The 25858-nt window shown below is 41.2% G+C and overlaps 1 protein-coding gene and 1 long non-coding RNA gene across 3 annotated transcripts; one reads left to right on the forward strand and one right to left on the reverse strand.

The window, feature by feature from the left end:
* Positions 1 to 1418: 1418 nt before the first annotated feature.
* On the reverse strand, positions 1419 to 13041 carry ZCCHC10 (zinc finger CCHC-type containing 10). Its single transcript, XM_037130006.2, has 4 exons — positions 12936 to 13041; positions 5991 to 6149; positions 2825 to 2866; positions 1419 to 2171 (listed from the first exon to the last, which is right to left on the reverse strand). The coding sequence occupies exons 1-4, from the start codon at positions 12974 to 12976 to the stop codon at positions 1898 to 1900; spliced, it is 516 nt and encodes a 171-aa protein (XP_036985901.1). The 5' UTR covers positions 12977 to 13041; the 3' UTR covers positions 1419 to 1897.
* Positions 12546 to 25447, forward strand: LOC119037711 (uncharacterized). Of its 2 annotated transcripts, none has more exons than XR_005080263.2 (3): positions 12546 to 12826; positions 14044 to 14142; positions 25361 to 25447. It is a non-coding gene; the product is annotated as an uncharacterized LOC119037711 (long non-coding RNA). The 2 variants fall into 2 exon arrangements; XR_005080262.2 differs by lacking the exon at positions 25361 to 25447 and adding an exon at positions 14218 to 14464.
* Positions 25448 to 25858: the final 411 nt, after the last annotated feature.

Here is a 25858-nt window from a genome sequence, read left to right on the forward strand (position 1 = left end):
CATTGTACCCTGGTTACATAAGACACAAATATTAGGGGAAGCTAGTTGAGGTATATATGAAAATTGTAATATTTTTACAACTTTTCTGTAAACCTATAAGCAATTCAAAGTAAAAAGTGAAAACAATAAATAAAACCATGAATACGAAGTACATCTTCTGTGCACTTTCTTCACACTCAGTGCTAACTTGCGGCCTAATGCAGTATTTTGATTCCAGAGCAAAATTTTGATCTTGTACAGTCATACCAACAAATGTTGGGGGATGGCAGCCTAGGATCTAGTGACTCCTTTCAAAATGGTTGTGGTTGAAAAAGAATACATGTCCTAAAGACCGGCATTGAGTAAAAAGCAAACAGGTAACAGAGGTGTAAGCCTGTGAGCACAAACTCTGAATTTTATTTCACTGCAAGTGATGTAACTTATGTACACAATTTTTCCTCTTCTAAGTTCTCTAACATCTGAAATTGCCCTTAAAGAGACTACACTGTAAAATGTGTTTAATTACTTACTAATTTATTAAGTTTCCCTGTCAATGAATACATCCTGTGAGGAGCCTTTGAAGGATGTTTGGAGAGTTCCCTGACCAGACTGAAAGCAGGTGGCTCCGTAAAACTTGCAGCGTCAAGTTCAACGTTGAAATAGAAGCCCATTTTCTTCCAAAGTAATTTTCTCTCTCTTTCTGATAAAAGTGTAGAAAAGACATTTATAATTTTAAAAACCTGTATTTGAACACAAATCAAGATTTTTCTACAAACACCTTTCTAAAAAGTTTAAAAGACATCACAGAATAATATGTGATGTTAAAGAAAAGCATCTCACCACAGCAGAGTAATTTACTTTTAAGAAGTAGTGTAGTATTTTTTAAGCTTTCACGGTAGATTGTGAGTGTGTATGTGCTACATTACCCCACCAGGTTGATCCATGTCTTTCATATTTATTAATCAACTGTTGTATATGGCCAGTTACCACGCAAACTGTACTACTGCAATTGCAAAAATGGTACAAGGCTATCTTTATGAAAGCTTAACAAAAGTTAATGAAAGGCAACCAACATCACCCTAATCTTCTGTAAAAATTATACCTTTCTCCCTCTTACTTTCCTTTCCCCTTTGAATGGTACCTTTACAGCATATTAACACATGGAGATATTTCTATCACTTTTACTTGCTAGCCTTAAAAGACTATTTTCTTTTCTGATACACTGAATGTATCAGAAGGCACCAAGATTAGATTCTTAAACTGGTTCAGAATTTTTGTTCCTTTTTCAGTTCTTCAGAAAAGTGCAACTCTCAGGACCAGAAGAAAATGATACAACACAGTAACTTGAAACTTTCACCATCGAAAAGGTAGAAATATATTAATAGATTCCTTGAACTTTTCATTTAGGACAAGTCAAAATAACATTCTGAACATAAACATAAAAATAGAGCACATTTATTAACAGTAGGAAAACTCCTAAGCTTATAATAACAATGTACATAACAACATACAGATGAAAGCATTAGGAACTCACTGCCAGATAATCTGATGCATTGTCCTAAAATATGCGTCATATGTAACACTAACATAACAAAGTACAGCATTTACTTCAGAGGGAGAATAGATAAGCTTTATCACAAAAAAAAGATTTACTGGATTTTAGCTTTTGATGAAAGATTATGATATATTTTAAAGATAAAAAAGAAAAACAAGATTCACTCTTAAAATAAAAAAGTATATATCTATATATAATCCATTTATGAATACTTTTATGCTCTTACAATGTAAAACATTTAGAAACTTTTGAGCTCTCCAAATTTTGGCCAGTTAACCTCCTTGGCTCTGACATAGCCTAAGTTCCCTTCTGAGAATCAGAGGGAAGTTTTCGGTCCATCAGTCCAGCATGGGTGCAGCGATTCTACTTCATCTTCTTCTTCTTTGGGGGTTCCTCCTCGGAGCTGCTCTCGGTGCTGGCGCTGCTGGTGCTGGAAGAGCTGGAATCTGAGTCGGAATCGGACGAGGAGGATGAGCTTGTGGAGGAGGCTGAGGATGATGAACTGGAGGAACTTTCATCAGTGTCACTGTCCTCAGAGGAGGAGGAGGAGGAGGAAGACGTTCCTTCACTATCTGATGACGAATCACTGGCTGAACTGTCACTGCTGCTGCTACTGGAACTGGTTACGCTCTTAGACCTGTTAGAAAATCAACAGTTACACGTGAATGGGAAGCTGACGTTTAGTAGTAGAATGTTCATTTCCTATGAACGCTATGTACACACACACAGTGAAGCTCTGCTAGCATGGTGGTCCGAGATCGGATGCTTTGGGGGCTGCCTGACTATTGCAACCACAGATGCGTCCCTCCCTTAGCAAGGTCTTGTGCTTCAGCAATTCAGATCTCTCGGATGAGATCCAAGTTCAGTGTATCTAGTACGTGCCACAGCAAATAATATTAGAATAAAGTTGCATTCTAACAGCTGGGTTTATTTAAACCTCATGAAGAGTGGTAAATGTTTCATAATCTTAACTACTTTATATAGATACAGCTGGTCAACAATTTCTTATCAGTCTAATAACATTTCCTATTCTAAGCTAGAAGGAATTATTTACTATTTCCAGGCAGAAGGACTCTGAAAAGTAGGACAAAAAGGAGACATCTACATTCTAAAGGCAATAAATTCCAATAGGTTAAGGGAAGAACACAGAAAAATAGGATGATATTTAACCATAAATTGCAAACACGAAACTTCAGGTCCAAATCTTGTAACTGCTATTTCAAAATCACTCTTCCCACCTCCAAGTAGTATTACACACTGACTATATGATACTCTCGAAACCACACATACCTTTTTTTCTTGGTCTTTCTTTCTACATTAGCTTCTTCAAGGCTGTTAAACACGAGGGGGAGAGAAACTCCTGTCAGTAGAGTCATTAGGCACAGCTCAGACCAAACCTGTCATCCCCGACACCGTTTCCCATCGGAGAAATACTTTGTCTACTATAACGTGGACTCAGAGTCCAGTATTCCTTGTCACAACCAAACGGAAAGTTTCCTACTTATTGCAGGCAGTATGTGGTACAGAGAGTCAACCAGCACTGGCGTAAGACGTGCCATCTACCAACTGTATCTCAGAAGCCAGGTAAGTTAGTAGTGAGGGTGACTGAATGTGCCAACTGGATTCTTTTTCAGTTTTGAACTTAGGCTGATATGGCTAAATCAACTACATCCTGAATAACAAGACGAAGTAAACAACAGCACAACAGGTATAATTTATGACTGGAGTTTCCCGAGGCATATTATAAATGGCCATTTCATATAAAAAGAGAAGCAACCTTTAATGTAACATAACCATTTCTTTTTCCACATGTCCCCGAGATGTTCAGTCATTTACTACAACAGACAACACTTGAAGAGTGTCCCCCCACCCCCATTATTTACAAAGAATAAAGCCTGGTGACTTTTGAATGAAATACACAAATGGCTTGCTGTTGTGTTCCTGCCAAACAGCATGCACACTAAATCAGGTTTTCAATTACAAAATATCTTCTATTATTAGCATTATCATGTAAATTTAACATTTCTATGTTCTGGACTTCTCTATATTTCTGAAGTAATGCCTCTATCCTTATTCCTTGAGCCTTCAAATATAAATATATATGTATGTAAACTTGTTTTACACAATGGAATTACTGAACTGTCATTTTGGGGTTAAAACGAATGGGAGAAGTACATTTGCTAACCACAGCACAGGAATCCATGATCACTGAAATTCACACATTCCCGTAGTTTTATCATTAAACCAAAATCAGTTAATGTCACAGCTGCATCTAAAACTCACGTTTAGACACGAGGTGAGTCTATATATTTTAAGATCCAGCTACTTGGGTAATACAACTAGAAAAACACAAGTAAAGGTAAATGTTGGGATTAAGTTATTTATAACTCTTATATTTTATTTTTTAGGGAAGAAGTCTTCAAACTTTTTTGCTTACATTCCTAATAAAAGAATTTTGAAAAACTATGTGTTTCCCTCACAGTATTTTAATTCTAGGTTTCAATATTTGTAAAGGTTTAAATGGCATATTATATATTGCTATTTTAAGAAGAAAATTGTTATAGGACATTGATAACTGTATCCAATGAAAAATGTCACAAAAATTTGACACCTACTGTAATTCACTTATAAAACACAAGAACAAGCTTATCTTTAACAGCTGGTACTCTTACACTGCCCTTTTTTTCCTTTTGAACTTCTTTTTTACTGCTTTCCCCATAAAATGTATCCTATTTTTACACCTAAAAATTTTACTGATCACTTATGAAACTTTTTTGTAGTAAAAATATAGATATAACTTGAAATTATATCTTCTAATTACCTGATCATAAAGCTTTAAAAGTGTTTAAAAATTCTGAACTGAGTTACCATTACTATAAAATTGATTAAAATAATGTAAAAATATAAATTTAATAACTATCACATAAAATAATTTATTGAAATTACATCTCTTAATGACATGGATAGATTTTTTTCCAGTTTATCCATGAATCTTAATACTAGACTATGACAAGGTTCAGCATCTGTTCAATTCCTATATTTAATTTTTATAGATTTATCCTGATAAACCTGGTTAACTTAAATAGGTAGATGGAAATAGGAGTTTTGTTGTAGCAATGCCAGTCAACTCTGACCTCTTTCCATGTTACATTCCACAGCTAACATAATGATGTGTCATTAAAATATACTTATATAAATTGACAACTCAATTGGGTCCGATTTCAATTTTGCTGGGAAAAAATTTACAAAATAATTTACTCTCAATAATCAGGACCATTCATTTTCTCAGTACAAGTACCTGTAGCATTTTGATAAATCTCTAGGTTTTTTCACATGAGGACAATACCCAGAGGGAAGAGCAGAGATAGGTGAGAGGTATGCCTTTCTTTTGTGAAATTCAGGGTGTTGGGAACGTGGAAATGGAGAACCAGGAGGGAAGTTCTCATACAGATTTATCTTTGGAAAAAGTATGTATGAATATTGATAATCCAGACACTGATTACTGAATTATTCCTACATAACCCTTGAAGAGCCTCATACCCACAAATCGGAAGGCAGCTGCCTTGAAAGCCCAGATGTTCACCACACTGTCAGAGAGCTAACGGATCCAGGTGTTCACTGCGCCATCAGAGGGCTAATGGATCCAGGTGTTCACTGCGCCATCAGAGGGCTAATGGATCCAGGTGTTCACTGCGCCATCAGAGGGCTAATGGATCCAGGTGTTCATCACACCGTCAGAGAACTAATGGTCTTGAAGACGCAGCTTCTAACCTGTAGCCCTAAGCCTACCAGACCACTTCCTCTCTTGGTTTCTCTAGAATGTGTACATTCACTTCCTTCATGGGAATTTTAAAGGCTCTATTCCAGGTACTACACTTGGTCTTAGCCAAAAGGCCGGGAAGTGATGAAAGGGACATCAAAAGTTAAGTTACAATTTTCCACTTTCTTTCCTACCCAGTTCTCCTTTTAGAAAGGAACTACTATTATTGGTCATTTATGTTTTCAAAAAATTCCCACTATTCCTTTTTAATTCTTTAACATAAGGGATACCATATTATATATACTGTTCTCTACTTGGTCTACGTACTTAATGTAAGTATCTTGGATACTTATATTGGTTACCTTTTCCTATCAGCTCCCCAAATTCACCATGTAGTACTCTGTTGTCATGGCCTTGGTAGTTGAGACAACAAAGCAAAATGATGAAGAGCATGTGTTCTGAAGAGACTGATTGGTTGAACACCTGATGTCTCCACTTACTGGCTGTGTGACACTGAATGAGTTACTGAACTTCTCCATACCTCGGTTTCCTCACCTGTAAAATGGGGATTAATAACAGTACCTACCTTTATGTGACAGATCTGACACTGACACTTAAGTATACCGCTACTTTTTAGGTCCTTGATAGATTCTATATAGATTAAAATATTCCTTTGGATACCATGTATAAACTTACCTTTGTTGTAATAATCTGTTTTCTTTTTCTTTTAAAGCTTTCTTTAGTTCTGCTGTTCTTGAAGGCCTATGTAGGTATTTTCTTTTTCCCGTGCATTCATAAGTCCAATGTCCAAATTCCAAGCATTTCTGACACCTTACATGTTGCTTATTTGCTTCGCTACAGAACGAAAATCAGAATACAGGCCTTAAAATTCGGACTTGACATAGTCTGCCCTGAAAATCATCAACAACAGGAAGTGTAAAATGATGTTTAGTTTTAAATAGAAAATAACATCATTTCACACTTTAAATGGTTTATGTTAGATTTAATCATAAGACAGTACAGGACCACGAGGTTCGGACAGAATTGAGCTTGACTCTTTATCCCTCACTTCCACTGCAGCAACTGTAGGCTGGGTAACTCAAACAACCCTGCGGCTGAGAACTAGAAAAGACAGTCAAAACATTTAAAACCACCTGCCTGAGGCATCGGAGAGCTAACGAGAAGGTAAAGAATAACCAAGCCGAGATGTGGAAGAAGATGGAAACCCAGGAGATGAGCCCTGTAGTCTGTACCCAGCGTCAGGGCTCCGAGGGGCTCTCCCAGAGGAGAACGACCAGCAGCACACAGAGAGCAGCTCGGTTCCTAGACATCTAGAGACTAAGAAAAATTCCAGTTCCTGCAATTGAATTAAGATGCAGCAAGCAAAAATAAATAAATATATACAATAAATAGATGAAAGAATTGGAAAGGAAGAAATAAAATTGTCATTCCTCATTGGTGACGTATTATGTACATAGCAAATACAAAAGAATTTATAGATAAAATATATGAAATAATTTGAATTCAGAAGTGAGTTTAGCAAGGCTTTGGACTAGGGTCAGAAAACTGTAAAGTCATGTAGTAAATATTTTAGGCTTCGCAGACCAAGAGGCAAGAGTGAGGATATTATACAGACACATAATAGGAGAGAAAAAATTTTCATAAATATCTTGTTAATAAAAATACTTCAGGTAAAAGAGGTTTACTAATGAGAAGAATGGAGTTCCTTTCTGAAGGATCCCATTTCATCAATTGAAGGTCAAAGTCAGTGTTCCCTATTATTGAACTGATCACATATACCAACATACATTCGAAGATAACTTTCTTAGCTTGTACGCATACAAGAACATGCGGCAGGCAGGATTCAGTCTGCCGAACGCTGTGATAGATACAAGGTCAACGTGTGAAAATGAATTGTTTCTATATAATAAAAACAGTTAAAATGAAAAATTAAAAGGTGACATTTATAATATCCTGAAAAATACCAAATACCCAGAAATAAACTGAAGAAAATACATGCAAGTCTTTTTGCAGAAAACGAACCATTACTTATTTAGACAAACAACTAATAGAGGGACATACCTTGTTCATAGATTGGAAGACTCAATATTGTAAAAACATCCTTTCTCCCCAAACTGACCTATAGATCAAAGTAATGCCAGTAAAATCTCAACAGGTTTGTTTGTTGGGTGGAAAAGGCCTATAAGAGAAATATCTGAAAGTCTGCCAAAATGAGCTGAGACTAGAGAAAAATATCAAGAACACCAGAAATTGTTTCACTTTGTGTCTTAGTTATATTGAGAGCACAAAGAATGGAAGAAAAGATAGGTTTATACTACTTGCCATTCTAGGCAAACAGGCCACCAATATCACGTTAACGGGCTGAGAGAACGAGCAGGACTATTTTATTTCGCTTCAGTCGGAACCCAGATACAATTATACAGAGAATGAAAAGAGTACAACTAAAGTCCAAGATATTTGAGGAGGAAGTAACACAGCCCCTATGCATTCTGAATGTATTTAAGTCACATGTCCGGGTGATTGCTCCTTGATATATCAGAACTTTCCAGGTGAGGCTACTGGGCCACTGCTGGTACCTGAGGAACTCTGGCTCACAGGAGCGGTGCTGAAAGACCAGAAGTAGCCAAATGCCGTTTTGATTCTAGAAAGTGGGGAAAAGGGTAGATTCTGCAAATTAAACCAGTGAACTTAACATCCATCCCAGTCAAAATTCTGGCTGGGTTTAATGAATTGATTCAGAAAGAAAAGCCATGGCCTCAAGGTATCCAGTTTTTACAGACGAATGCCACACTGCCTTCTGGGCAACTGTATTTCAGTAGGGCAACCTGGAACGTCACAATATTCTTGTGAACAAAACAGAACAGTTAGACTTGGAGCCAAGATGGAGACGTAGGTAGACACACTGTGCCTCCTCGCACAACCAAAAGGACAACGATTTAAAAACAAAAACCAACCAGAACTGACAGAAAATTGGACTGTATGAAAGTCCAACAACCAAGGAGTTAAAAAAGACACACTCATCCAGACTGGTAAAAGGGGCAGAGTTGGGTGGCTGGGTGGAAAATGGTCATGGCAAGGTGGCAGTAGAGGACCTGGACACGCAAGGTGGTGGCTGGTAGAGCAGGTGGTCCCACATTTGCATGCGGATAAACCGGGAGGAACACCTGCGGAGCGAGACAGACTTCAAAACCCAGAGCTCCAGTGGGGAAATAAAGTCTCAAACCACTGACTAAAAACACCCGTGGGGGGCTGAGGTGCTGGGATAAACTCCCAGCCTCACAGGAGAGTTTGTTAGACAGACCCACAGGGTCCTAGAATGTACACAAGCCCACCCACCCGGAAATCAGCACCAGAAGGGCTCGGATTACTTGGAGGAAGCAGGGGAATAGAATGAAATCCAGCAGAGAAGGAGCAAGTGCGACAGTTCCCTCTTGATGCTTTTTCCACATACAAGGAGCGTCACAAGGCAGGGACTTGGGTTGTCTCGCCCTGGGGTACACCTAAGGCTCTGCCCCTTATATGTAGCAGGCATGCCCAGCTGGAAAAAAAAATGGCACAAATAAAAGAACAGATTAAAGCTCCAGCAAAAATACTACTAAGTGACGAAGAGATAGCCAACCTATCAGATGCATAGTTCAAAACACTGGTGATCAGGATGCTCACAGAACTGGTTGAATTTGGTTTCAAATTAGATGAAAAAAATGAAGGCAAAGCTAAGTGAAATAAAGGAGAACATACAGGGAACCAATACTGAAGGGAAGGAAACTGAGACTCAGATCAACGATGTGGACCAGAAGGAAGAAAGAAACATTCAAACAGAAAAGAATGAAGAAACAAGAATTCAAAAAAATGAGGAGAGGCTTAGGAACCTCTAGGACATCTTTAAATGTTCCAACATCTGAATTATAAGGGGTGTCAGAAGGAGAGGAGAAAGAGCAACAAATTTTATTCAAAACTTATTTGAATAAACAATGAAGGAAATCTTCCCCAATCTGGCAAAGGAAATAGACTTCCAGGAAGTCCAGGAAGCTCAGAGAGTCCCAAAGAAGTTGGACCCAAGGAGGAACACACCAAGGTACATCATAATCACATTACTCAAGATTAAAGATAAGGAGAGAATCGTAAAAGCAGCAACACAAAAGGAGAGTTATCTACAATGGAGTACCTATAATACTGTCAGCTGATTTCTCAAAAGATACCCTACAGGCAAGAAGGGGCTGGAAAGAAGTATTCCAAGTCATGAATGGCAAGGATCTACATCCAAGACTGCTCTATCCAGCAAAGCTTTCATTTAGAATGGAAGGACAGATAAAGTGCTTCCCAGATAAGGTCAAGTTAAAGGAATTCATCATCACCAAGCCCATATTATAAGAAGTGTTAAAGGGATTTATCTAAGAAAAAGATAAAAAATATGAACAGTAAAATGACAGCAAACTCACAGTTATTAACAACCACACCTAAAACAAAAACAAAAGCAAACTAAGCAAACAATTAGAACAGGAACAGAACTACAGAAATGGAGATCACATGGAGGGTTATCAACAGGGGAGTGGGAGACAGGGGGAAAAGGTACAGAGCATAAGTACCATAAATGGTAGGTAGAAAATAGACAGGGGGAGGTTAAGAATAGTATAGGAAATAAAGAAGCCAAAGGACTAATATGTATGACACATGGACATGAACTAGAGGGAGGGAATGTGGGTGCGAGGGAATGTGCAGAATAGAGGGGAATAAAAGGAGGGGAAATGAGACAACTGTAATAGCATAATCAATAAAATATACTTAAACAAAACAACAATTAAGCAGATCAGTTGAATATCATGAGCAAAGAATACTGCTTTAACAGGCTGAAGTAAATTATCTACAGGTAGGTATCCAGGGATAGGACACAGATGTGCATATTTATCAACTCTGCAGTTGACACAAAGCTGGGAGGGATATCTAATATCACAGATGACTGAATAGGATCCAATAAGGGCTTGACAGACTGGAACTCCATGCTGAATCTAACAAGATGAAATTTAACAAGGGTAAGAGTAAATCTGATATTCAAGTTCAGAAAAATCAGTGTAAGTACAAGACAGGGGAAGTCTGACTTGACGGCAACTCAAATGGAAAAAGCCAACTGAAGTCAGTTTAGGTCATAAGCTGGGAAGTTAGAAGGGAGCAGGGTTTAGCTTCATAAATATTCTTTTCCTTTCAGTTCAGCATAAACTTTCTGACAGATTTGAAAAATGTAACAGGCCACTTCAGGAGGCGAGTACATCCTCACCAGAGGTCCTCTGGCCAAAGTGAGATGACTCCCCCGAAAAGGCAGCAGTGGAATCCAGCAAAGGTTTGTTCAGTAGAAGAGATGACATCACTTGTGCCCAGATTGCATAATCTACTTACGTGAATAGGAGTACATGTGATTATAACTTAAAAAGTCAAAATAATCGAATTTCCATAGATTTAAAGTGAACTCCCTGAAAGAGCTGCCACATATGGCGTTCGGATTAAGGCTCTTTTTTTGCCCCCTCTTATTTTTCCCTGATAGTCCGAAAACTTTAAAAGAAACAACAGTACTTTCTTACTTCTCTTGGCTAACTTAAAAGCAGTTTAAAACTTGTTTTTATAAAAGTAATATATGCTGTTTATAAATACAATTAAAACAGCCTGACATATATAAAATTAAAAGCAAAGGCCACTTTTCTTCTTTCCCTCAAAAAATATTCCCCAAATTCTCCCAGGCCCCCTACCCCAGCCTCTAAAGGCCCTCCTTTGACTGCCTGCGGACTCATGGTACCATACACCACAACAGCTTTTACCACACCGTGTGTTTACTTCCCCAAAAGACCAGAAGCACTCAAAGTCAGATTTGTCCTTTACTTCTATGTAGATGTGTACCAAATACAAGTATACTATAGAAACAGAACACCTGCATAACTTTCTGATACTTCTGAAAGAAGAAACAGCAGTGTTCTTTAGGTGCCAAAAGTCTTCCTTTCCCCTCATATTTAGAGTGGACATTGGGTGGTTTTGCCAGTCTAGCAATCTTACTTCTTCTGACCATCTAGCTCCCCACTGATTTGTAGAGATCCAATCAATTGTAAAGGGCAGAGCATGGGATCTAAATCAATCCGAGCTTCACAATCCCATAGGCTTGGTTCCCGGTTGGGCCAATAACCCAATTGAGACCAATGAGACGCCATCAACTGGGAGCTGAGAGGATACAAAAGGACCCTGATACTGCAACCATCTTGACACCAAAGGACTGCACCTATACAAGTATGGGACCAACACCCTAAAGAACCAAACTAGAGAGTGAGAGAGTGGACCCTGGTGATGTCATTGGGCAAGCTTATTATAGTTATCACTGCATTCCTGAACTCACAGCCGACTTCAAAGCCTTCTTACTCCACCAAACATACCACATGCTCTAAGTCTTTAACCCTTCTGCTCAAGGGACTCTTCTCAGCTAGCAAGCGAGACAAGTCTGGTGGAGGGGAGACAAGAGCCCAGGGCTCTCAGAATAAAATCATATAAACATTAAAAGAAATATAAACACATACACATTAGCAGAATGTAAGCAATATATTACTGATGTGCAAATGACCACGGCATGAAATACTGACAGAATGAAAAAGAAGTAGACATTGGGGGTGCAGGTTGGTAGAAGAAAAAGAGCTTTCCCTGAAGAGGGTATCTGGGATGACTCCTGCATTACCTGTCTACAGCCAGTCTCTCCTGCCAGCTCCTTCACTCCCTGGCCACAATGGCCATCGTTGAGTTCTTAAAAACTAACTTTGTTCCTATCCCACTGTCTGGGAGCTCTTTCCTCAAATCCTCGCACGACTGGCTCCTTTCTCACACTCTCAATCTGTGTTCAAACGTCACCTCTTCTTCAGGAATAACTGTGCTATCCAACCAACTTAACCGAGGCTTTTCTCTCTCCACCACCTCTTAGTTCCTTCAAAGTTCTCATCACCACTGTGTTTATTCAAAACGTTTAGCTCGTCGACTCTTCCCGCCACCAGAATGTAAGATCCCCGAAAGCTGGGTTCGTCTCTTTAAACCCCTTTTTCTTTATTCAAAAATTCCGAGTGGCAGGTAATGGGTAAGTTAATGTTGATATAACAGAATGAGTGGCAGAAAGTGACACGATAGCTTGGAAGAAGTCAGCGTTGTAGTCAGGCTGTTCCTAGGACAAGCGACGGGAAGGGGGCAGGAAAAGCCAGCGAGGCTCCCGGCCGCATATACCAGGCTGAAGGTTTACGTGGCGAGAGTAAGGAGTCGGGATCAGGGCTTCAGGCTTCCCCTGGCCACGAGTGGACTGGACGGCTGGGTGGGCAGAGGGGCACAAACCGCGTAGGGACTAACTCCTCTGCGTCCCCTTCTGGGAAACCAAACTCCAGGCTTCCTTTAGACCCCCCACCCCCGGGTCCCGCCCCGGGCACCCTGTGCAGCCGTCTTCTACGAAATCGCAAGCCCGTGGACACCAAATTTATCGCCCGCGCCCGAGCCGGGAGCAGGTAACGTATGAGCAAAACGGCCACGCTCTGCCGGTCCCCACTGAGGATCCGACACACGCTGACGCGCTTCTCCCCGCCCCCCCGCCGCCCGACAAGGGCCTTCACTTACGCTTGTCTCCTGGCTATGAGCCGATGCATGGGAGTCGCCATCTTAGCGCGGCTGCGGCCTGCCGCGCTGGGTTTTGGGAAAACTCCTCTTCTGGGCGGGGACTCGAACCCCTGAGGACGCCCGCGTGGGCGGAGCTAGTCTAACCTCCTGGGCTTCGGGGGCTAGCAGTGGGTGTAGTGTCTGGGGTGTGAGTCTCTAGTTTGTAGAAGAGTGAGGGCGGCGGTCTGTCTTGAACAGGGTTTGGAAGGATGAGGACTTACTTGTGCAGTTGACCCTTGAACAACACTGGTTCGAACTGTGCGGGTGCACTTATACGCGGATTTTTTCCCCCGGTAAATACAGTTTCCCTTCCTATCCTTAGACTTTGCATACGCAGATTCAGCCAACCTTGGATGGAGACCATCAATTGAAAGATTGACTTTAGCAAATCATGAAGTGAAAATATATGTTAACTACTTCTATTTTTATGTGTTTCATAGGGACAGTGTAAGGGCCAAGTGATACTATATAAGTAGAGCTTTGTCAATGGGTAAAAGATTACACAAATAATTATTTTAGGATATTTTAACTATTTTGTGTCAGATTATAGAGTTGTTATTGCTTTAAATCCACATTCTTTGAAACATAACGTATTTCTGTCCAGAAGGTATCCAGCTGTGTAATATGAAAATTAGAGACATTTACTGAAGATACAAGAAATACTGTACATAGGACAGTGATGCCTCAATCCCCTCAGGCCCCCTCAAAATAGGCACTTTGGGACCTCACAGAGTTTTCCCAATTGCCATCAGCTACCTCATTGTATTTTCCTCAGTCTCATCGACAGTCTGAAATCTCCTTTCAAACGTGAATTTAGTTTTGGGAAAAGCCAGAAGTTGCAGGGCGCCAAATCGGGGCTATAGTGGGGTGGAGTCACCTGGGTGATTTCATGTTCTGCCAAAAAACTGCACAGGACGTGATGTACCAGCGGGCAGGCATGTTGTCTGATGCGGCTGTCAGTCACCAGTTGCCCATAGCTGTGACCTTCTGAATCATCTAAGTAGTTTCCATGATGATTGTTCAAGCTCAATGCAAAATGTGATGTAGATTGCTTGCTCTATTTCTTCAGGCATTTTGAATGCTCACTCAACGGCGTCTACCACCCCAACTGACTAGTACAGCGGTTATTCGGGTTTGCCCACTCCAGTCTACTCCCCTTGACTGCCAGGTAACGTCAATGTTGTGCAAAACGCTCTTGTTATAGTAACAATAGCTGACTTTGATAGACTTTAAAATGTTTCAGGAACTGAGGATAAAGCATTTAACAAAGAAACTGCTTGTGCATGTGGAGCTTCCATCAGAAAAATAAACAGAGGCAATGTCCAATGAACACCAATATGCTAAAGAAAAATATTGTAACCCTGACTGGTGTGGCTCCGTGTATTAAGTGCTGGCCTGTGAACCAAAAGGTCGCTAGTTCGATTCCCAGTCAGAGCACATGCTTGAGTTGCTGGTCAGGCAACCAATCGATGTATCTCTTGCACATTGATGTTTCCCTCCCTTCCCCTTTCTCTAAAAATAAATAAATAAATAAATACTTTTTTAAAAAGCAAAAGTGTTATAGTTAAGTGTAAGGGGGTAAAAAGAGATTTAGCATTGGGAGAGCCAAAAGGTGATGTCATGTGACCTTTGAGCACATATTGTTCTCAAAAAAAACAGGAATCTTCAACTTGCTTTGTTCATTCCTCAGTGTACTCGGGGCCATCTTTTTCCATATTAGCACATACAGATCTAATTCATTCTTTTTATGATTATGTTATGTGGATTACATGGTTATTCCACAATTTATCCAAACCAGTATCCTATTGTTGAACAATTAGGTTGTTTACTACAAAGATGGAATAAACAGATTTCTAAGCATGCACTGTACTTCTGTAAGATGGTACAGTGAAGCTTCCTAGAAGTAAAATTGCTGGGTGAAAGGATATGAGCACTTTGAATTTTGAAAGATATCATCTATTACCCTTTCAATAGATTGTACCCATAACTGCTTTCTCAGGAGACTTAAGAAGGGCCAAGCCTTAACTTTTGCCTATCGAATAAACCAGAATGATATGTTATTGATGAGGGTAAATACCTTTCATAGTATTACTGAAGACTGTCCTTTATGAGTTGTCTGCTCAAATTCTTTGCCTATTTTTCTATTGGATTTTTATCTTTCTAATATTGACTTGTAAAACTTTTAATAGTTTACATATACACCCTTTACTTTATATTTGTCTTATTATTTTTGTCTGTTGTCTTTTAACTTTGTGATCATTTTAAAGATTTTCTTTATTTATCTTTAGAAGGGAAGGGAAGGAAAGAGGGAGAGAAATATCAATGTATGGTTGTCTCTCATGGGTCCCCTGCTGGGAACTGGCCTGCAACCCAGGCATGTGCCCTGACTGAGAATCAAACTGGTTAACAGCCCGAGCTCAATCCACTGAGCTACACCAGCTGGGGCATTATGGTTATATTCTTAATCCTAATTTTGAGCTTTTGAAACACCATTTACTAAATAATCTACCACTTCTTTACTGGTTTGAAATGCCACTCTCTCATATACCATATGTACACATTTTGTTTGGACATTGTATTTTCTTCCAAAAATCTATCTGTGCTAGGATTTCTGTCATTGTGTTAATTTCCATGGCATAATTATAAGATACTTGATACCTGGTAAAACAAGTCTCTCCTAATTAGTTCTTTTTTCTCCTCAATTTTTAAATTGCTCCTAAGCATTTACTTTCCTAGTTGAGCTTTATCCTCAAGTTTTTAAGTTTCCCATGAAACAATATTAAGTGTTTTTTGTTAGCTAATTTTTTAAAGAAACTGCATTATAGAAAATGTGAAAAGACAGGACATAGAATGAGGTATAACAAATCTAAAGGAGGAGGCAAATAATGATTTTTTTTGTGATGATTTGGTTGTACACCTGGAAAGCCTACAAGAATTAATTAGAAGTCCTGGCCAGTGTTGCTCAATGGGGTATCATCCTATAAACCAAAAGGTTGCAGGTTTGATTCCGGGTTAGGGCATATGCCTAGGTTTCGAGTTTGGTCCTCAGTCTGGGCATGTGCAAGAAGCAACCCGAAGCAACCCTTGGCCTTTTTCTCTCACATCCATGTTTCTCTCCCTCTTTTTCTTCTCTCCCCCTCTCCCTAGAACCAATAAAGTTTTCTAAAAAAAAAATAATTAAAAGCTTCAGCTTCCCAAACCTCTAGTTTATTTCACAGAAAACAAAACCTCCCAGTAAAAGCATGTGGAAACCTGAAAAAAAAACCACAAAAACTTCTGGAGAGTTCAACATCAAGGACACACACAGAGTAAATTGCTTTTTTAGTGGCAACACCGAGTTGATGTAGCTGTTTCCCACTAAGGGCCACGGGCTTGAGGGACCCTCAGTTTTATCTGGAGGGCCCTGGCTAAAATTCAGGCACTGTTTTGTAAGCTTTAATGAGCAGAAGCTGAAAAAAATGAAAAGCTCCTGTGAAAGCTGAAAGTAATTTTTATCTGGCAAGCATGAACACTTTACTAGTCTCTAAGAAGACTATTCTTTGATTCTAAGAAAACGTCCCCCAGTGACTTCCAGTTCTGTAAGATGCCTCAAAGAACTCACAGAGGGATGGATGTAAAAGGCACGTGTTGGAGGGAAGGTTGCATCTCTCTGAACTAGGCTGTCTTTGGTCAGTGGGCTGTTCCCCGCCCTGACCCTGACCTGCTTATGAGCTCCTGTGGTTAGAGAGCTGTGCACAGACCATGGCACCTTTGTAGTACAAAGGACCCCGTGCTTAGTAAAGTCCCACACTAGGTTTAATGCTCTGCTGTTGCCACGTTGAAATTCTTAATATCTTTTGAATGAGAAGCCCTGCATTTGAATTTTGCACTGGGCCCTATATGTTAGGGAGCTGGTCCTGCACCACAAATAAAGGTGTTTTCACAAGGCCCTGACTCTGAGCTCAGTGAAAACTAGCTGCCCCAGAATCAGGAGAGGAGAGAGAAGACAGCTTCCCTTTTGTCCTGGAATTCAGAATCAGTCTTTTCTTTGAAGATCAGTAGCTACTATTAAAAAAAAATTGTTTTCACCCTGGTGCAAAATCAGATGCGGGTTCTTCCTTCATATGCCTTTGCATACAACAACAACAAAAATAGTTCTCCTTCTAGTAGGGTAAACAAAATTGACTAACTTGGCTAAATAAGGGAGAGGTTTTGGACAGGGAGACTGAAGTTTTGTGAAGTGCGGTGGCCACGCGTGGGGACTGGCAGAAAGGCACTTGGGCCTATGTGGGTGTAAGGCTGGTGCTCTGAGTGGAAAAAGAATGGCTTTTTCAACTGCCCTGGGTGTCGGGCTCAGACGGGTGCCTGGCGTTCCCCGGAATGGGCTGAGAGCTGCCATCCTCAATTATTGCCACTTTCTAAGTGGGCTTGAAAACTAAATACTCAAATGCTGTGTCACATTCTCTTACCTTTAGACACAGCTACTTGGGCCCTGAGGAGTTATTGGGACCTGATGCAATACTTTACGATGACGTAGCATCATAAAATGATCGGGAAGCTGTGTGGTTGTGTGTCCAGGATTTGCTGGTTCCCTCTCTGGTGATTTAAATGGAACCGCAAGAAGCAGAGAAGGAAGTTGCCATTCTGAGAGAAGCAGAGTTGAGAGACAGAGAGAAAAGGACCTACCCAGCCCTGATTGTTTTCTCCTCCCATTCTTTGGGTTATCAGAACTTCCCTTCAGTAAATCCCTTTTATGATTAAGATGGTTCAGTTTGGTCCAAAGAATCCTTGGGAGTAGGATTTATTTCTGTTTTACAAATGAAGAGACTGAGAATCAGACCCTGGATATTGGAGCCAAATTCACCCGGCTCTCTAAGTCCACTGCAGCCCCTACTAGAAGTCTACTGAGACTCAGCCACCTTCGTTAAATAGTTTATTCAAGAGCCACATCCTTGAGCTCTTCTCATTGCACATCTCCCTCTCCTCCCAACCAGTTTTGTTTATTTTGAGATACTATAGAACTAGTTCCCTTTTGTCATTTAGGATTTAATGGCAAGAAACACAAAACAAAACTTTGGCTAAATAAACAATGAATTGATTGGTAGTCTATTGGGTAGCCCGTAGTCTAGAAGGAGGAGTTGCACATTCAGTCTTGAGAAGGTCTTGAACCAGAAAAGTCCAGATCTCAGTACTGAGAATCTGTGTGCTACATCTTTAGGCTTCTGCCAGCAGGTGGTGGGGCCCAAACCCCCGCAGGACTCCTGCCTCATCTCAACAGCCAAGTTCCCTGGTAAGAGTTTACTTGACTTCTCAACGGGTACCCATCCCTCTAGTCCCAGGGAAAGTGACAACTTTTTTAGGTGCTAATGACAGCTGTAAGGGTCTTGGTATCTCACAATCAGTAGCACATCAGAATGAGGAAGATTAGAGGAATACTTCAAGGAATGAATGGTGAGCATTAAAAAACAAAAGATGTACATTATGTCCTGTAATGGGACTGTTCTCTAAGATCTCTCCATGTAAATTTGTCACATCTAGATACAGTGGTAAAGGTAACATAGCGTTTCTGCAAAGGCCTACAAGTGGCCAAACGTTTAGAAGTGCCATATAACAAGTGCAAAGGAAATCAGCTGAAATGGCAAGATGGCGGTGCAGGGAGACACGGCTTGCCTGTTCACACAATCACATCAAAATTACAACTGAAATATAGAACCACCATCAATCGGAACCCTTGGAAATCGAGTTGAATGGAAGTCTGATGACTTTGGAATTAAAGAAACCACATCCATCCAGACTGATTGAAGGGGCGCAGATGAGGAATGGGCTGGTTCCACACCAACCTGTGGTGGATAAAAATTCAGGAGGGGTATCTCCAAAGTGAGAAGCCCCAGCCCCACACCAGGCTCCTCAGCCCAGGGTACCAGTGCTTAGAAGATAAGTCCCCACATCTTCTGGCTGGGAAAACCAGTGGGGATTGAGTTGGTGGAAGAAACCTCTGGAGTCCCAAGCAGTTCCTCTTAAAGAACCCACACATGGACTCACCTACTCAGATTCACTCCCTCTGAGTCCAGCACTGTGGCAGCAGCTTGAAAGGCACCAATGGCATACTGGGAGAAACTGATGTGTCCAGCATCGAGGCAAGTAGAGGCCATTGTCTCTTCGCTAAACACTCCACCCACAGAGTCAGTAAGCTGGTACCATATCTGAGGCTCCATCAACCTGGCAAACACTGTTTAATCTACTTTGGAGATCCCCAGAGACTCTGCCCCACTCAAATTATGGGCCCACCCAGCTGCTTTTCCATATGAATGGCTGCTCTTGGCTCCTGTTTCACAACTTCCTAAATCCTATCAAACAAGTAACAGTTGGCCTCAGTGAGCCCCAGGCCTGGCACTAGCAGCTGCCAGCTTAGATTCTCTAGCTTGGCTTCACCTGGGAATCACCAAGCCCAGCACAAATAGCAGCTGTATCAGGTTTCTTTATAACTCAGGCAGAGTGCCCCAGGCAAAACACAGGTGGGGGCTGACACTTGCCTGCACCACCCAGGATACCCCAAGGCCTGTGTACCCAGTGGACAGCAACAGACTACATCGGAGTACCACCACCCTGCTCCTGCACAGCTGATCCTCCATGGAAGGTGGAGGTTGGTGTTCAGTGGTCATAGCCAGTCCATATAGCTCACTGGCCTGGGCAAATCCCTCCCATTGATCTGCCAACAGCAACCAGCACTCAACTACTAGAGGAGGGTATACTCAGCATAGACATATGCATAGACAAAATCATGCATAGACATATAAGTCCATGAAGGGCACACACACATCAAGTACCCAGCTTGGGTGATAGGGGGAGGCTGTGCCACCAGACCCTACAGGATACCTACTACTAAGCCACACTACCAAGACATGTAGTCAAAGCAGCTTTACCTAATACACAGAAACAAACACAGGGAGCCTGTCAAAACAAGGAGACAGAGAAACATAGCCCAAAAGAAAGAACAGATCAAAACTCCAGAAAAAGAGCTAAACAAAATAGAGATAAGCAATCTATCAGATGTAAAGTTCAAAACACTGGTGATAAGGATGCTCAAGGAACTTAATGCAGACCTCAGCAGCATAAAAAAGATCCATCCAGTCAGAAACAAAGAATACACTCATTGAAATAAAGAACAATTTACAGGGAAACAGCAGCAGAGTGGATGAAGCCAAGAATCAAATCAATGATTTGGAACATAAGAAACCAAAAAACAACCAATAAGAAAAACAAGAAGAAAAAAGAATCCAAAAAAAATGACAACAGTGTTAACAGCCTCTGGGACAACTTCAAGGTATCCAACATCCACATCATAGGGGTGCCAGAAGAAGAAGAGAAAACAAGAAATTGGAAATCTATTTGGAAAAAAATAGTGAAAGAGAACTTCCTTAATCTGGTGAAGGAAATAGACATATAAGTCCAGCAAGCACAGAGAGTCCCAAACAAGATGGCCCACTCCAGCACACATCATAATTATGCCAAAGGTTAAAGATAGAGAATCTTAAAAGCAGCAAGAGAAAAGAAGTTGGTTACGTACAAGGGAGTTCCCATGACTGTCAGCCGATTTCTCAAAAGGGACTTTGCAGGCCAGAAGGCATTGACAAGAAATATTCAGTCTGAAAAGCAAGAACCTTCAGCCAAGATTACTCAACCTAGCAAAGCTGTCATTTAGAATCAAAGGGCAGATAAAGAGCTTCCCAGACAAGGTAAAGCTAAAGGAATTCATCATCACCAAACCATTATTATATGAAGTGTTAAAGGGACTTATTTAAGAAAAAGAAGATCAAAACTATGAACAAAGTGACAAAAAATACAAATCTATCAATAATTGAATCTAAAAAACAAACTAAGCAAACAAAAAGAGCAGAGACAGACTCATGGATATGGAGAGCATGTTGATGGTTGCCAGATGGGAGGGTGTAGGAGAGAATGGGTGAGGAGGTGAGGGGATGGAGAAGCACAAACAGGTAGTCAAAGAATAGCCATGGGGATGCCAAGTACAGTATAGGAAATGGAGTAGCCGAAGAACTTACACACATGACCCACAGACATGAACAATGGTGGGGGGATAGCCTGAAGGAGTTGGGGTGCTGGGTGGAGAGGGACAAAGGGGGAACAATCAGGTCAACTGGAATAGCATAATGAATAAAGTGTAGTTAAAAAAAAAGAAATCAGCTGAAATGAAAATGCCCCTCTCAGCTCTTTCTCCTTTTTCTGTTGAAGTTAAACCTCTGTGCTCTAGATCCAAGTTTAACTACCAAAGGATATGATGATGATTTTATTAAAGTTCGTGTGAAATTTGGAAAGATGTTCTAGTTCTCCCACACGAATGCCCTTTCATCGAACCTCTCTGACTGCCTGCCTGTCGCACTGTACTTTTGCCAGCGATATGGGTCCTCAGGCTAAAATGACTTAATTCCAGTTTGAGCTTCAATAATCTAGAACCCCCACCCCCAGCCTACACTTTTTTTCAACCTCGGTAATTCATTTTTATTATGGAAAAACTTGTATTATTAAAATAGAGATTAAGAAAAAAATCAGCCCTGGTTGGTGTAGCTCAGTGGATTGAGCACGGGCCTGTGAACCAGATGATCGCGGTTCGATTCCCAGTCCGGGCACATGCCTGAGTTGCAGACCAGTTCCCAGCAGGGGATGCATAAGAGGCAACCATACATTGATATTTATCTCCCTCTCTCCTTCCCTTCCCCTCTAAATATAAGTAAATAAAATATTTTAAGAAAAGAAAAAAAATCATGCAGGTTATTTTCATCTACAGAAAGAGATTTTTGAGGTTCTCTTTTGGGAAATGTAGCTATTTCTTATATAGGTAGCTGAATCTCAACTAATTGAAACACATTTTAAAATATCACAGACAATATTAGATCTCCAAATTTACTTGGTTGGATTTTGTTCGTTAACAATATATACAGCAAAATGATCACCACAGTGAGTCCACTGAACGACCATACAAAGGACTGATCGTTGATCAATCCTGAACATACATTTTAATCCCCAGCATTTTTACATGAAGATACTGCAGTTGCAAGATGAGTTTTAAATGTGGTGGATTTATTAGTCAGGGCTACTCAGGTGGCAAGTGAGAGACACCAAAATCAAAATTGCCCTTGTAGAAAAGGGGCTTTGAAGGAGGGATACAGGTGGATGCCGGACCAGGGAAGCTCTAGACACCTCGGCCCCAAACGAGGATGTGACGTCTTCTGCCAAGACAAGCCAGTGTCTACCTTCCTCTGAGTGGTAGCCCCCTTCCCTGGACTTCTCTCTGTGGGTGGGAACATGGCCACTGGGACCTCGGGAACATAACCTTACAATTCCATAGCCTATCAAAGAGTCGAAGGCAAAAACCAAACAAGCAAACTGGTTTTACTTAGGCTATTGCAACAGGGAGAGCACCCTCAGATCTGAAGACAACTTCGAGGTGGGGTGAGTTTCCAGTGGGAATGTTTTTGTAGTTAGGCGTCTCAGTCAGCTGCCCAGGAGATGTTTGTATCTAGCTAGTTTCGGCAGGACGAACGGTTCACGTAAACGTTTACAAGACATGGCATGGAATTTGGAGCGTCCGTGTCTGGCCTTATCACGGGAGAACAAGGGGGTCTCATCCAAGGGGATCTGTGAGTCTCATCCAAGTCCAAGGAAGAAGAGCAGTCCTCTGCACTAAGATGGAGCATGAGAGGGTGGGGGCAATTTCTTAACCATCTCAGTTTTCCAAGAACACAGGGCTAGGTCGAGTTCAACACTGTGACGGCAGAGAAGAAAGACAGCGCCCCACCAGAGGCGGCAGACACTTCTCTGCGAAGAGCACCGTGTGCTCGGTGGCCTGCTCCTCTGCCTGACTCCCATCCAGTGTGGGGGGAGGGCCTGGGAATGACGCACTTCTGTGGTCAGAGTGGAGAGGAGAGGGGATACAGGGCAGATAAAGAAAATAGCTCTAAAGCGTCGTCACAGCTTCATTCCAATGGAACTAAATCTGAGAACTTTTCCTTAAAGCAGAAGGAAACCAAACCTGTGTTCAAGTTGGAATAGTGGCGCTTTAATGATGACACTGGTAAATTACCATGAATTGTTTTCTAGACCTTGAAACATTCCATGGAGTCTCACGTGATACCCCATGTCTCCTCCTTCAGAAGAATTACCCCTCGCTCTTTTCAATCTTACTGCTATAAAACTGAGACAGCAAAGGTTAAGATGCTTTCCCCAGAAACCCCTGCATCCACCATTTAAGAGTTGTAAGGCCTCAGGTGTGTGAATCTGTACGGTGAGAAAATGACCCCCTGCCATGAGGTTCCAGGCTATTTGATTCCTTGTATGAGCTGGTGCCCAGAGAAGCAAGTATAGACAGGAGGTCTTAGTGTCTAAGAAATGCTTAAAATTTTGAAACCCCTTATGCCTGAAACTAATAGGATATTGTATGTCAATTATATATAATTTATTTATTTTTAAGTATATTTTATTCATTATCGCTATTATAGTTGTCCCATTTTTTCCCTCCCCTTTATCTCCCTCCTCCCTGCACTGCCCCCTCACCCTCCAGCATCCCCCCACCCTCCCCACAGTTTACATCCATGGGTCGCAGGTATAAGTTCTTTGGCTTCTCCATTTCCTACTCTACTCTTAACCTCCCCCTGTCTTTTTTTGTACCTGCCATTTATGCTTCTTATTCCCTGTACCTTTTCCCACATTCTCCCCCTCCCCTTTCCCACTGATAACCCTCCATGTGATCTCCATTTCTGTGATTCCATTCCTGCTGTAGTTTGCCTAGTTTTTGTTTTTTAGGTTCCATTGTAGATAGTTGTGAGTTTCTTGTCATTTTACTTTTCATAGTTTTTGATCTTCTATTTCTTGTATAAGTCCTTTTAACACTTCATATAATAAGGCCTTTGGTGATGATGTACTCCCTTAACTTGACCTTATCTCAGAAGTGTTTTATCTGCCCTTCCATTCTAAATGATAAGCTTTGCTGGATAGAGTAATCTTGGATGTAGGTCCTTGCCTTTCATGAAATACTTCTTTCTGGCCCCTTCTTGCCTGCAAGGTTTCTTTTGAGAAATCAGCTGATAGCCTTATGGGAACTCCTTTTCTCTTGCTGCTTTTAAGATTCTCTCTTTATCTTTAATCTTGGGCAACTTAATCATGATGTGTCTTGGTATGCTCCTTCTTGGATCCAATTTGTTTTGGACTCTCTGGTCTTCCTGGAAATCTATTTCCTTTGCCAGATCAGGGAGGTTTTCCTTCATTATTAGTTCAAATAAGTTTTCAATATTTTGCTCTTGTTCTTCTCCTTCTGGCACCCCTGTGATTCGGATGTTGGAATACTTAAAGTTGTCCCAGAGGTTCCTAAGCCTCTTGTTTTTTTGCAATCTTGTTTCTTCATTCTGTTCTGGTTGCATGCTTATATCTTCCTTTTGTTCCAAATCATTGATTTGATTCCCAGTTTCCTTCTCTTCACTGTTGGTTCCCTGTATATTTTGCTTTATTTCACTTGTGTAGCCTTCATTTCTTCCCTCATTTTGCAACGCAGCTCAATCAGTTCTGTGAGCATCCTGATTTACTAGCGTTTTGAACTCTGCATCAGACAGGTCATCTATCTCCTCGCCACTTAATTCTTTTCATGGAGTTTTGAATTGTTCTTCCATTTGGGCCACATTTCTTTGTCCCAGTTCACCTATAATGGGGTAGGGGATGGAGTCTTAGATATTCACCAGGGCAGCGCAACCCTCTGCTGCACTGGGACACTGTCTGTGGGGGAGGGGCCAGAAAGGACACAATACCGCTTGCTCCGCTGTTGTCCCACTTTCTGTCACTTCCCTTGCTTCCCGCAGTGGTTTGTGCCCTTTCAGGTGCTGATTCACAGGCGAGTGGGTTTGTGTACATTTTAGGACCCTGTAGGTCTTTCCAGTGATCTCTCTTGCAAGGCTGGGAGTTTCTCCCACCACCACAACCCCCACAGATTTTTTTACAGCCTGGGGTTTTGAGTCTTTAGTTTTCAGCAATAAAACCCTGGGTTTCAGGGTCTGTCTGGCTCCCCAGTTGTTCCCCTGGGCTTGTTTGCCTGCGAATGGAGAATCACCTGCGTGGTCCGCCAGTTGCTGCCTTGCCAGCCTGGTCCTCCCAGCGCCGCCTTGCTGTGGTCCTCTCCTCCCGGCTGCCTATCTCCACTCCTCCTACCAGTCTAGATGAATGTTTAGTTAACTCCTTGGTTGTTGGACTTCCATGCAAATGTTTCTTGGCAGTTCTGGGTGCTCTTTGTTTCTAAATTGATTGTTATCTTTCTTTTGGTTGTGCAAGGAAGTGAAGCATTTCTGCCCATGCCTCCATCTCCGCTGGAACTTTCCTAATTTATTTATTATTTTTTAAAAAAGGAACTGAGACACTCCTCATGTTTCCATTGTACCAACCCAACTACAGACGGGAACAGAGCCCAGAAACTCCATCCTGTGAAGCATCGGATTCCAACTTGTACTTTGTGGGATTTAATTAAATCACATGTTCTTTAATCAAGTTGCTATTTGTGTAATCTTTGTTGTTTCCTTTTTTTTTTTTTGCCATTCATGTTGTAATCAGATATCACCTGGGGGTTTCAGTGAACTTGGAGATCAGGGTAAACTTGGCTCCAATACCCAGGGTCTGCGGTAATTCAAAGACCATTGTATACTTTCAGTGGTTGAAATACACCTAGGTTTCTCTGTCCCTGTTCTTCCCCCAGGTCATAGCTGGGTATGAAACTGCATCCCCCTTGTAGGTGTCCATCAGACATCCCGTCATACCAAGAATCTCATGATTTCATTGAATATTTATGGGGGGCAGTGGAAGGTGGCCACATTATAAATGACATGACCTGTCTTTCTCTTTCTCTCTCT

The sequence above is a fragment of the Artibeus jamaicensis genome, unplaced genomic scaffold (genome assembly GCF_021234435.1).
Source record: "Artibeus jamaicensis isolate MK-2021 breed Jamaican fruit bat unplaced genomic scaffold, CSHL_Jam_final contig_786, whole genome shotgun sequence".
NCBI lineage: Eukaryota > Metazoa > Chordata > Mammalia > Chiroptera > Phyllostomidae > Artibeus > Artibeus jamaicensis.

What these genes read in the sequence shown, in the direction of transcription:
- ZCCHC10 (XM_037130006.2), bottom strand. Translation starts at nt 12,976, where the DNA reads ATGGCGACTCCCATGCATCGGCTCATAGCCAGGAGACAAGC. An exon ending in AACAGATTATTACAACAAAG is followed by an intron (nt 2,867 to 5,990) that starts GTAAGTTTATAC and finishes CGTGTTTAACAG; the next exon opens with CCTTGAAGAAGCTAATGTAG. An exon ending in AGAAAGACCAAGAAAAAAAG is followed by an intron (nt 2,172 to 2,824) that starts GTATGTGTGGTT and finishes ATTTTCTAACAG; the next exon opens with GTCTAAGAGCGTAACCAGTT.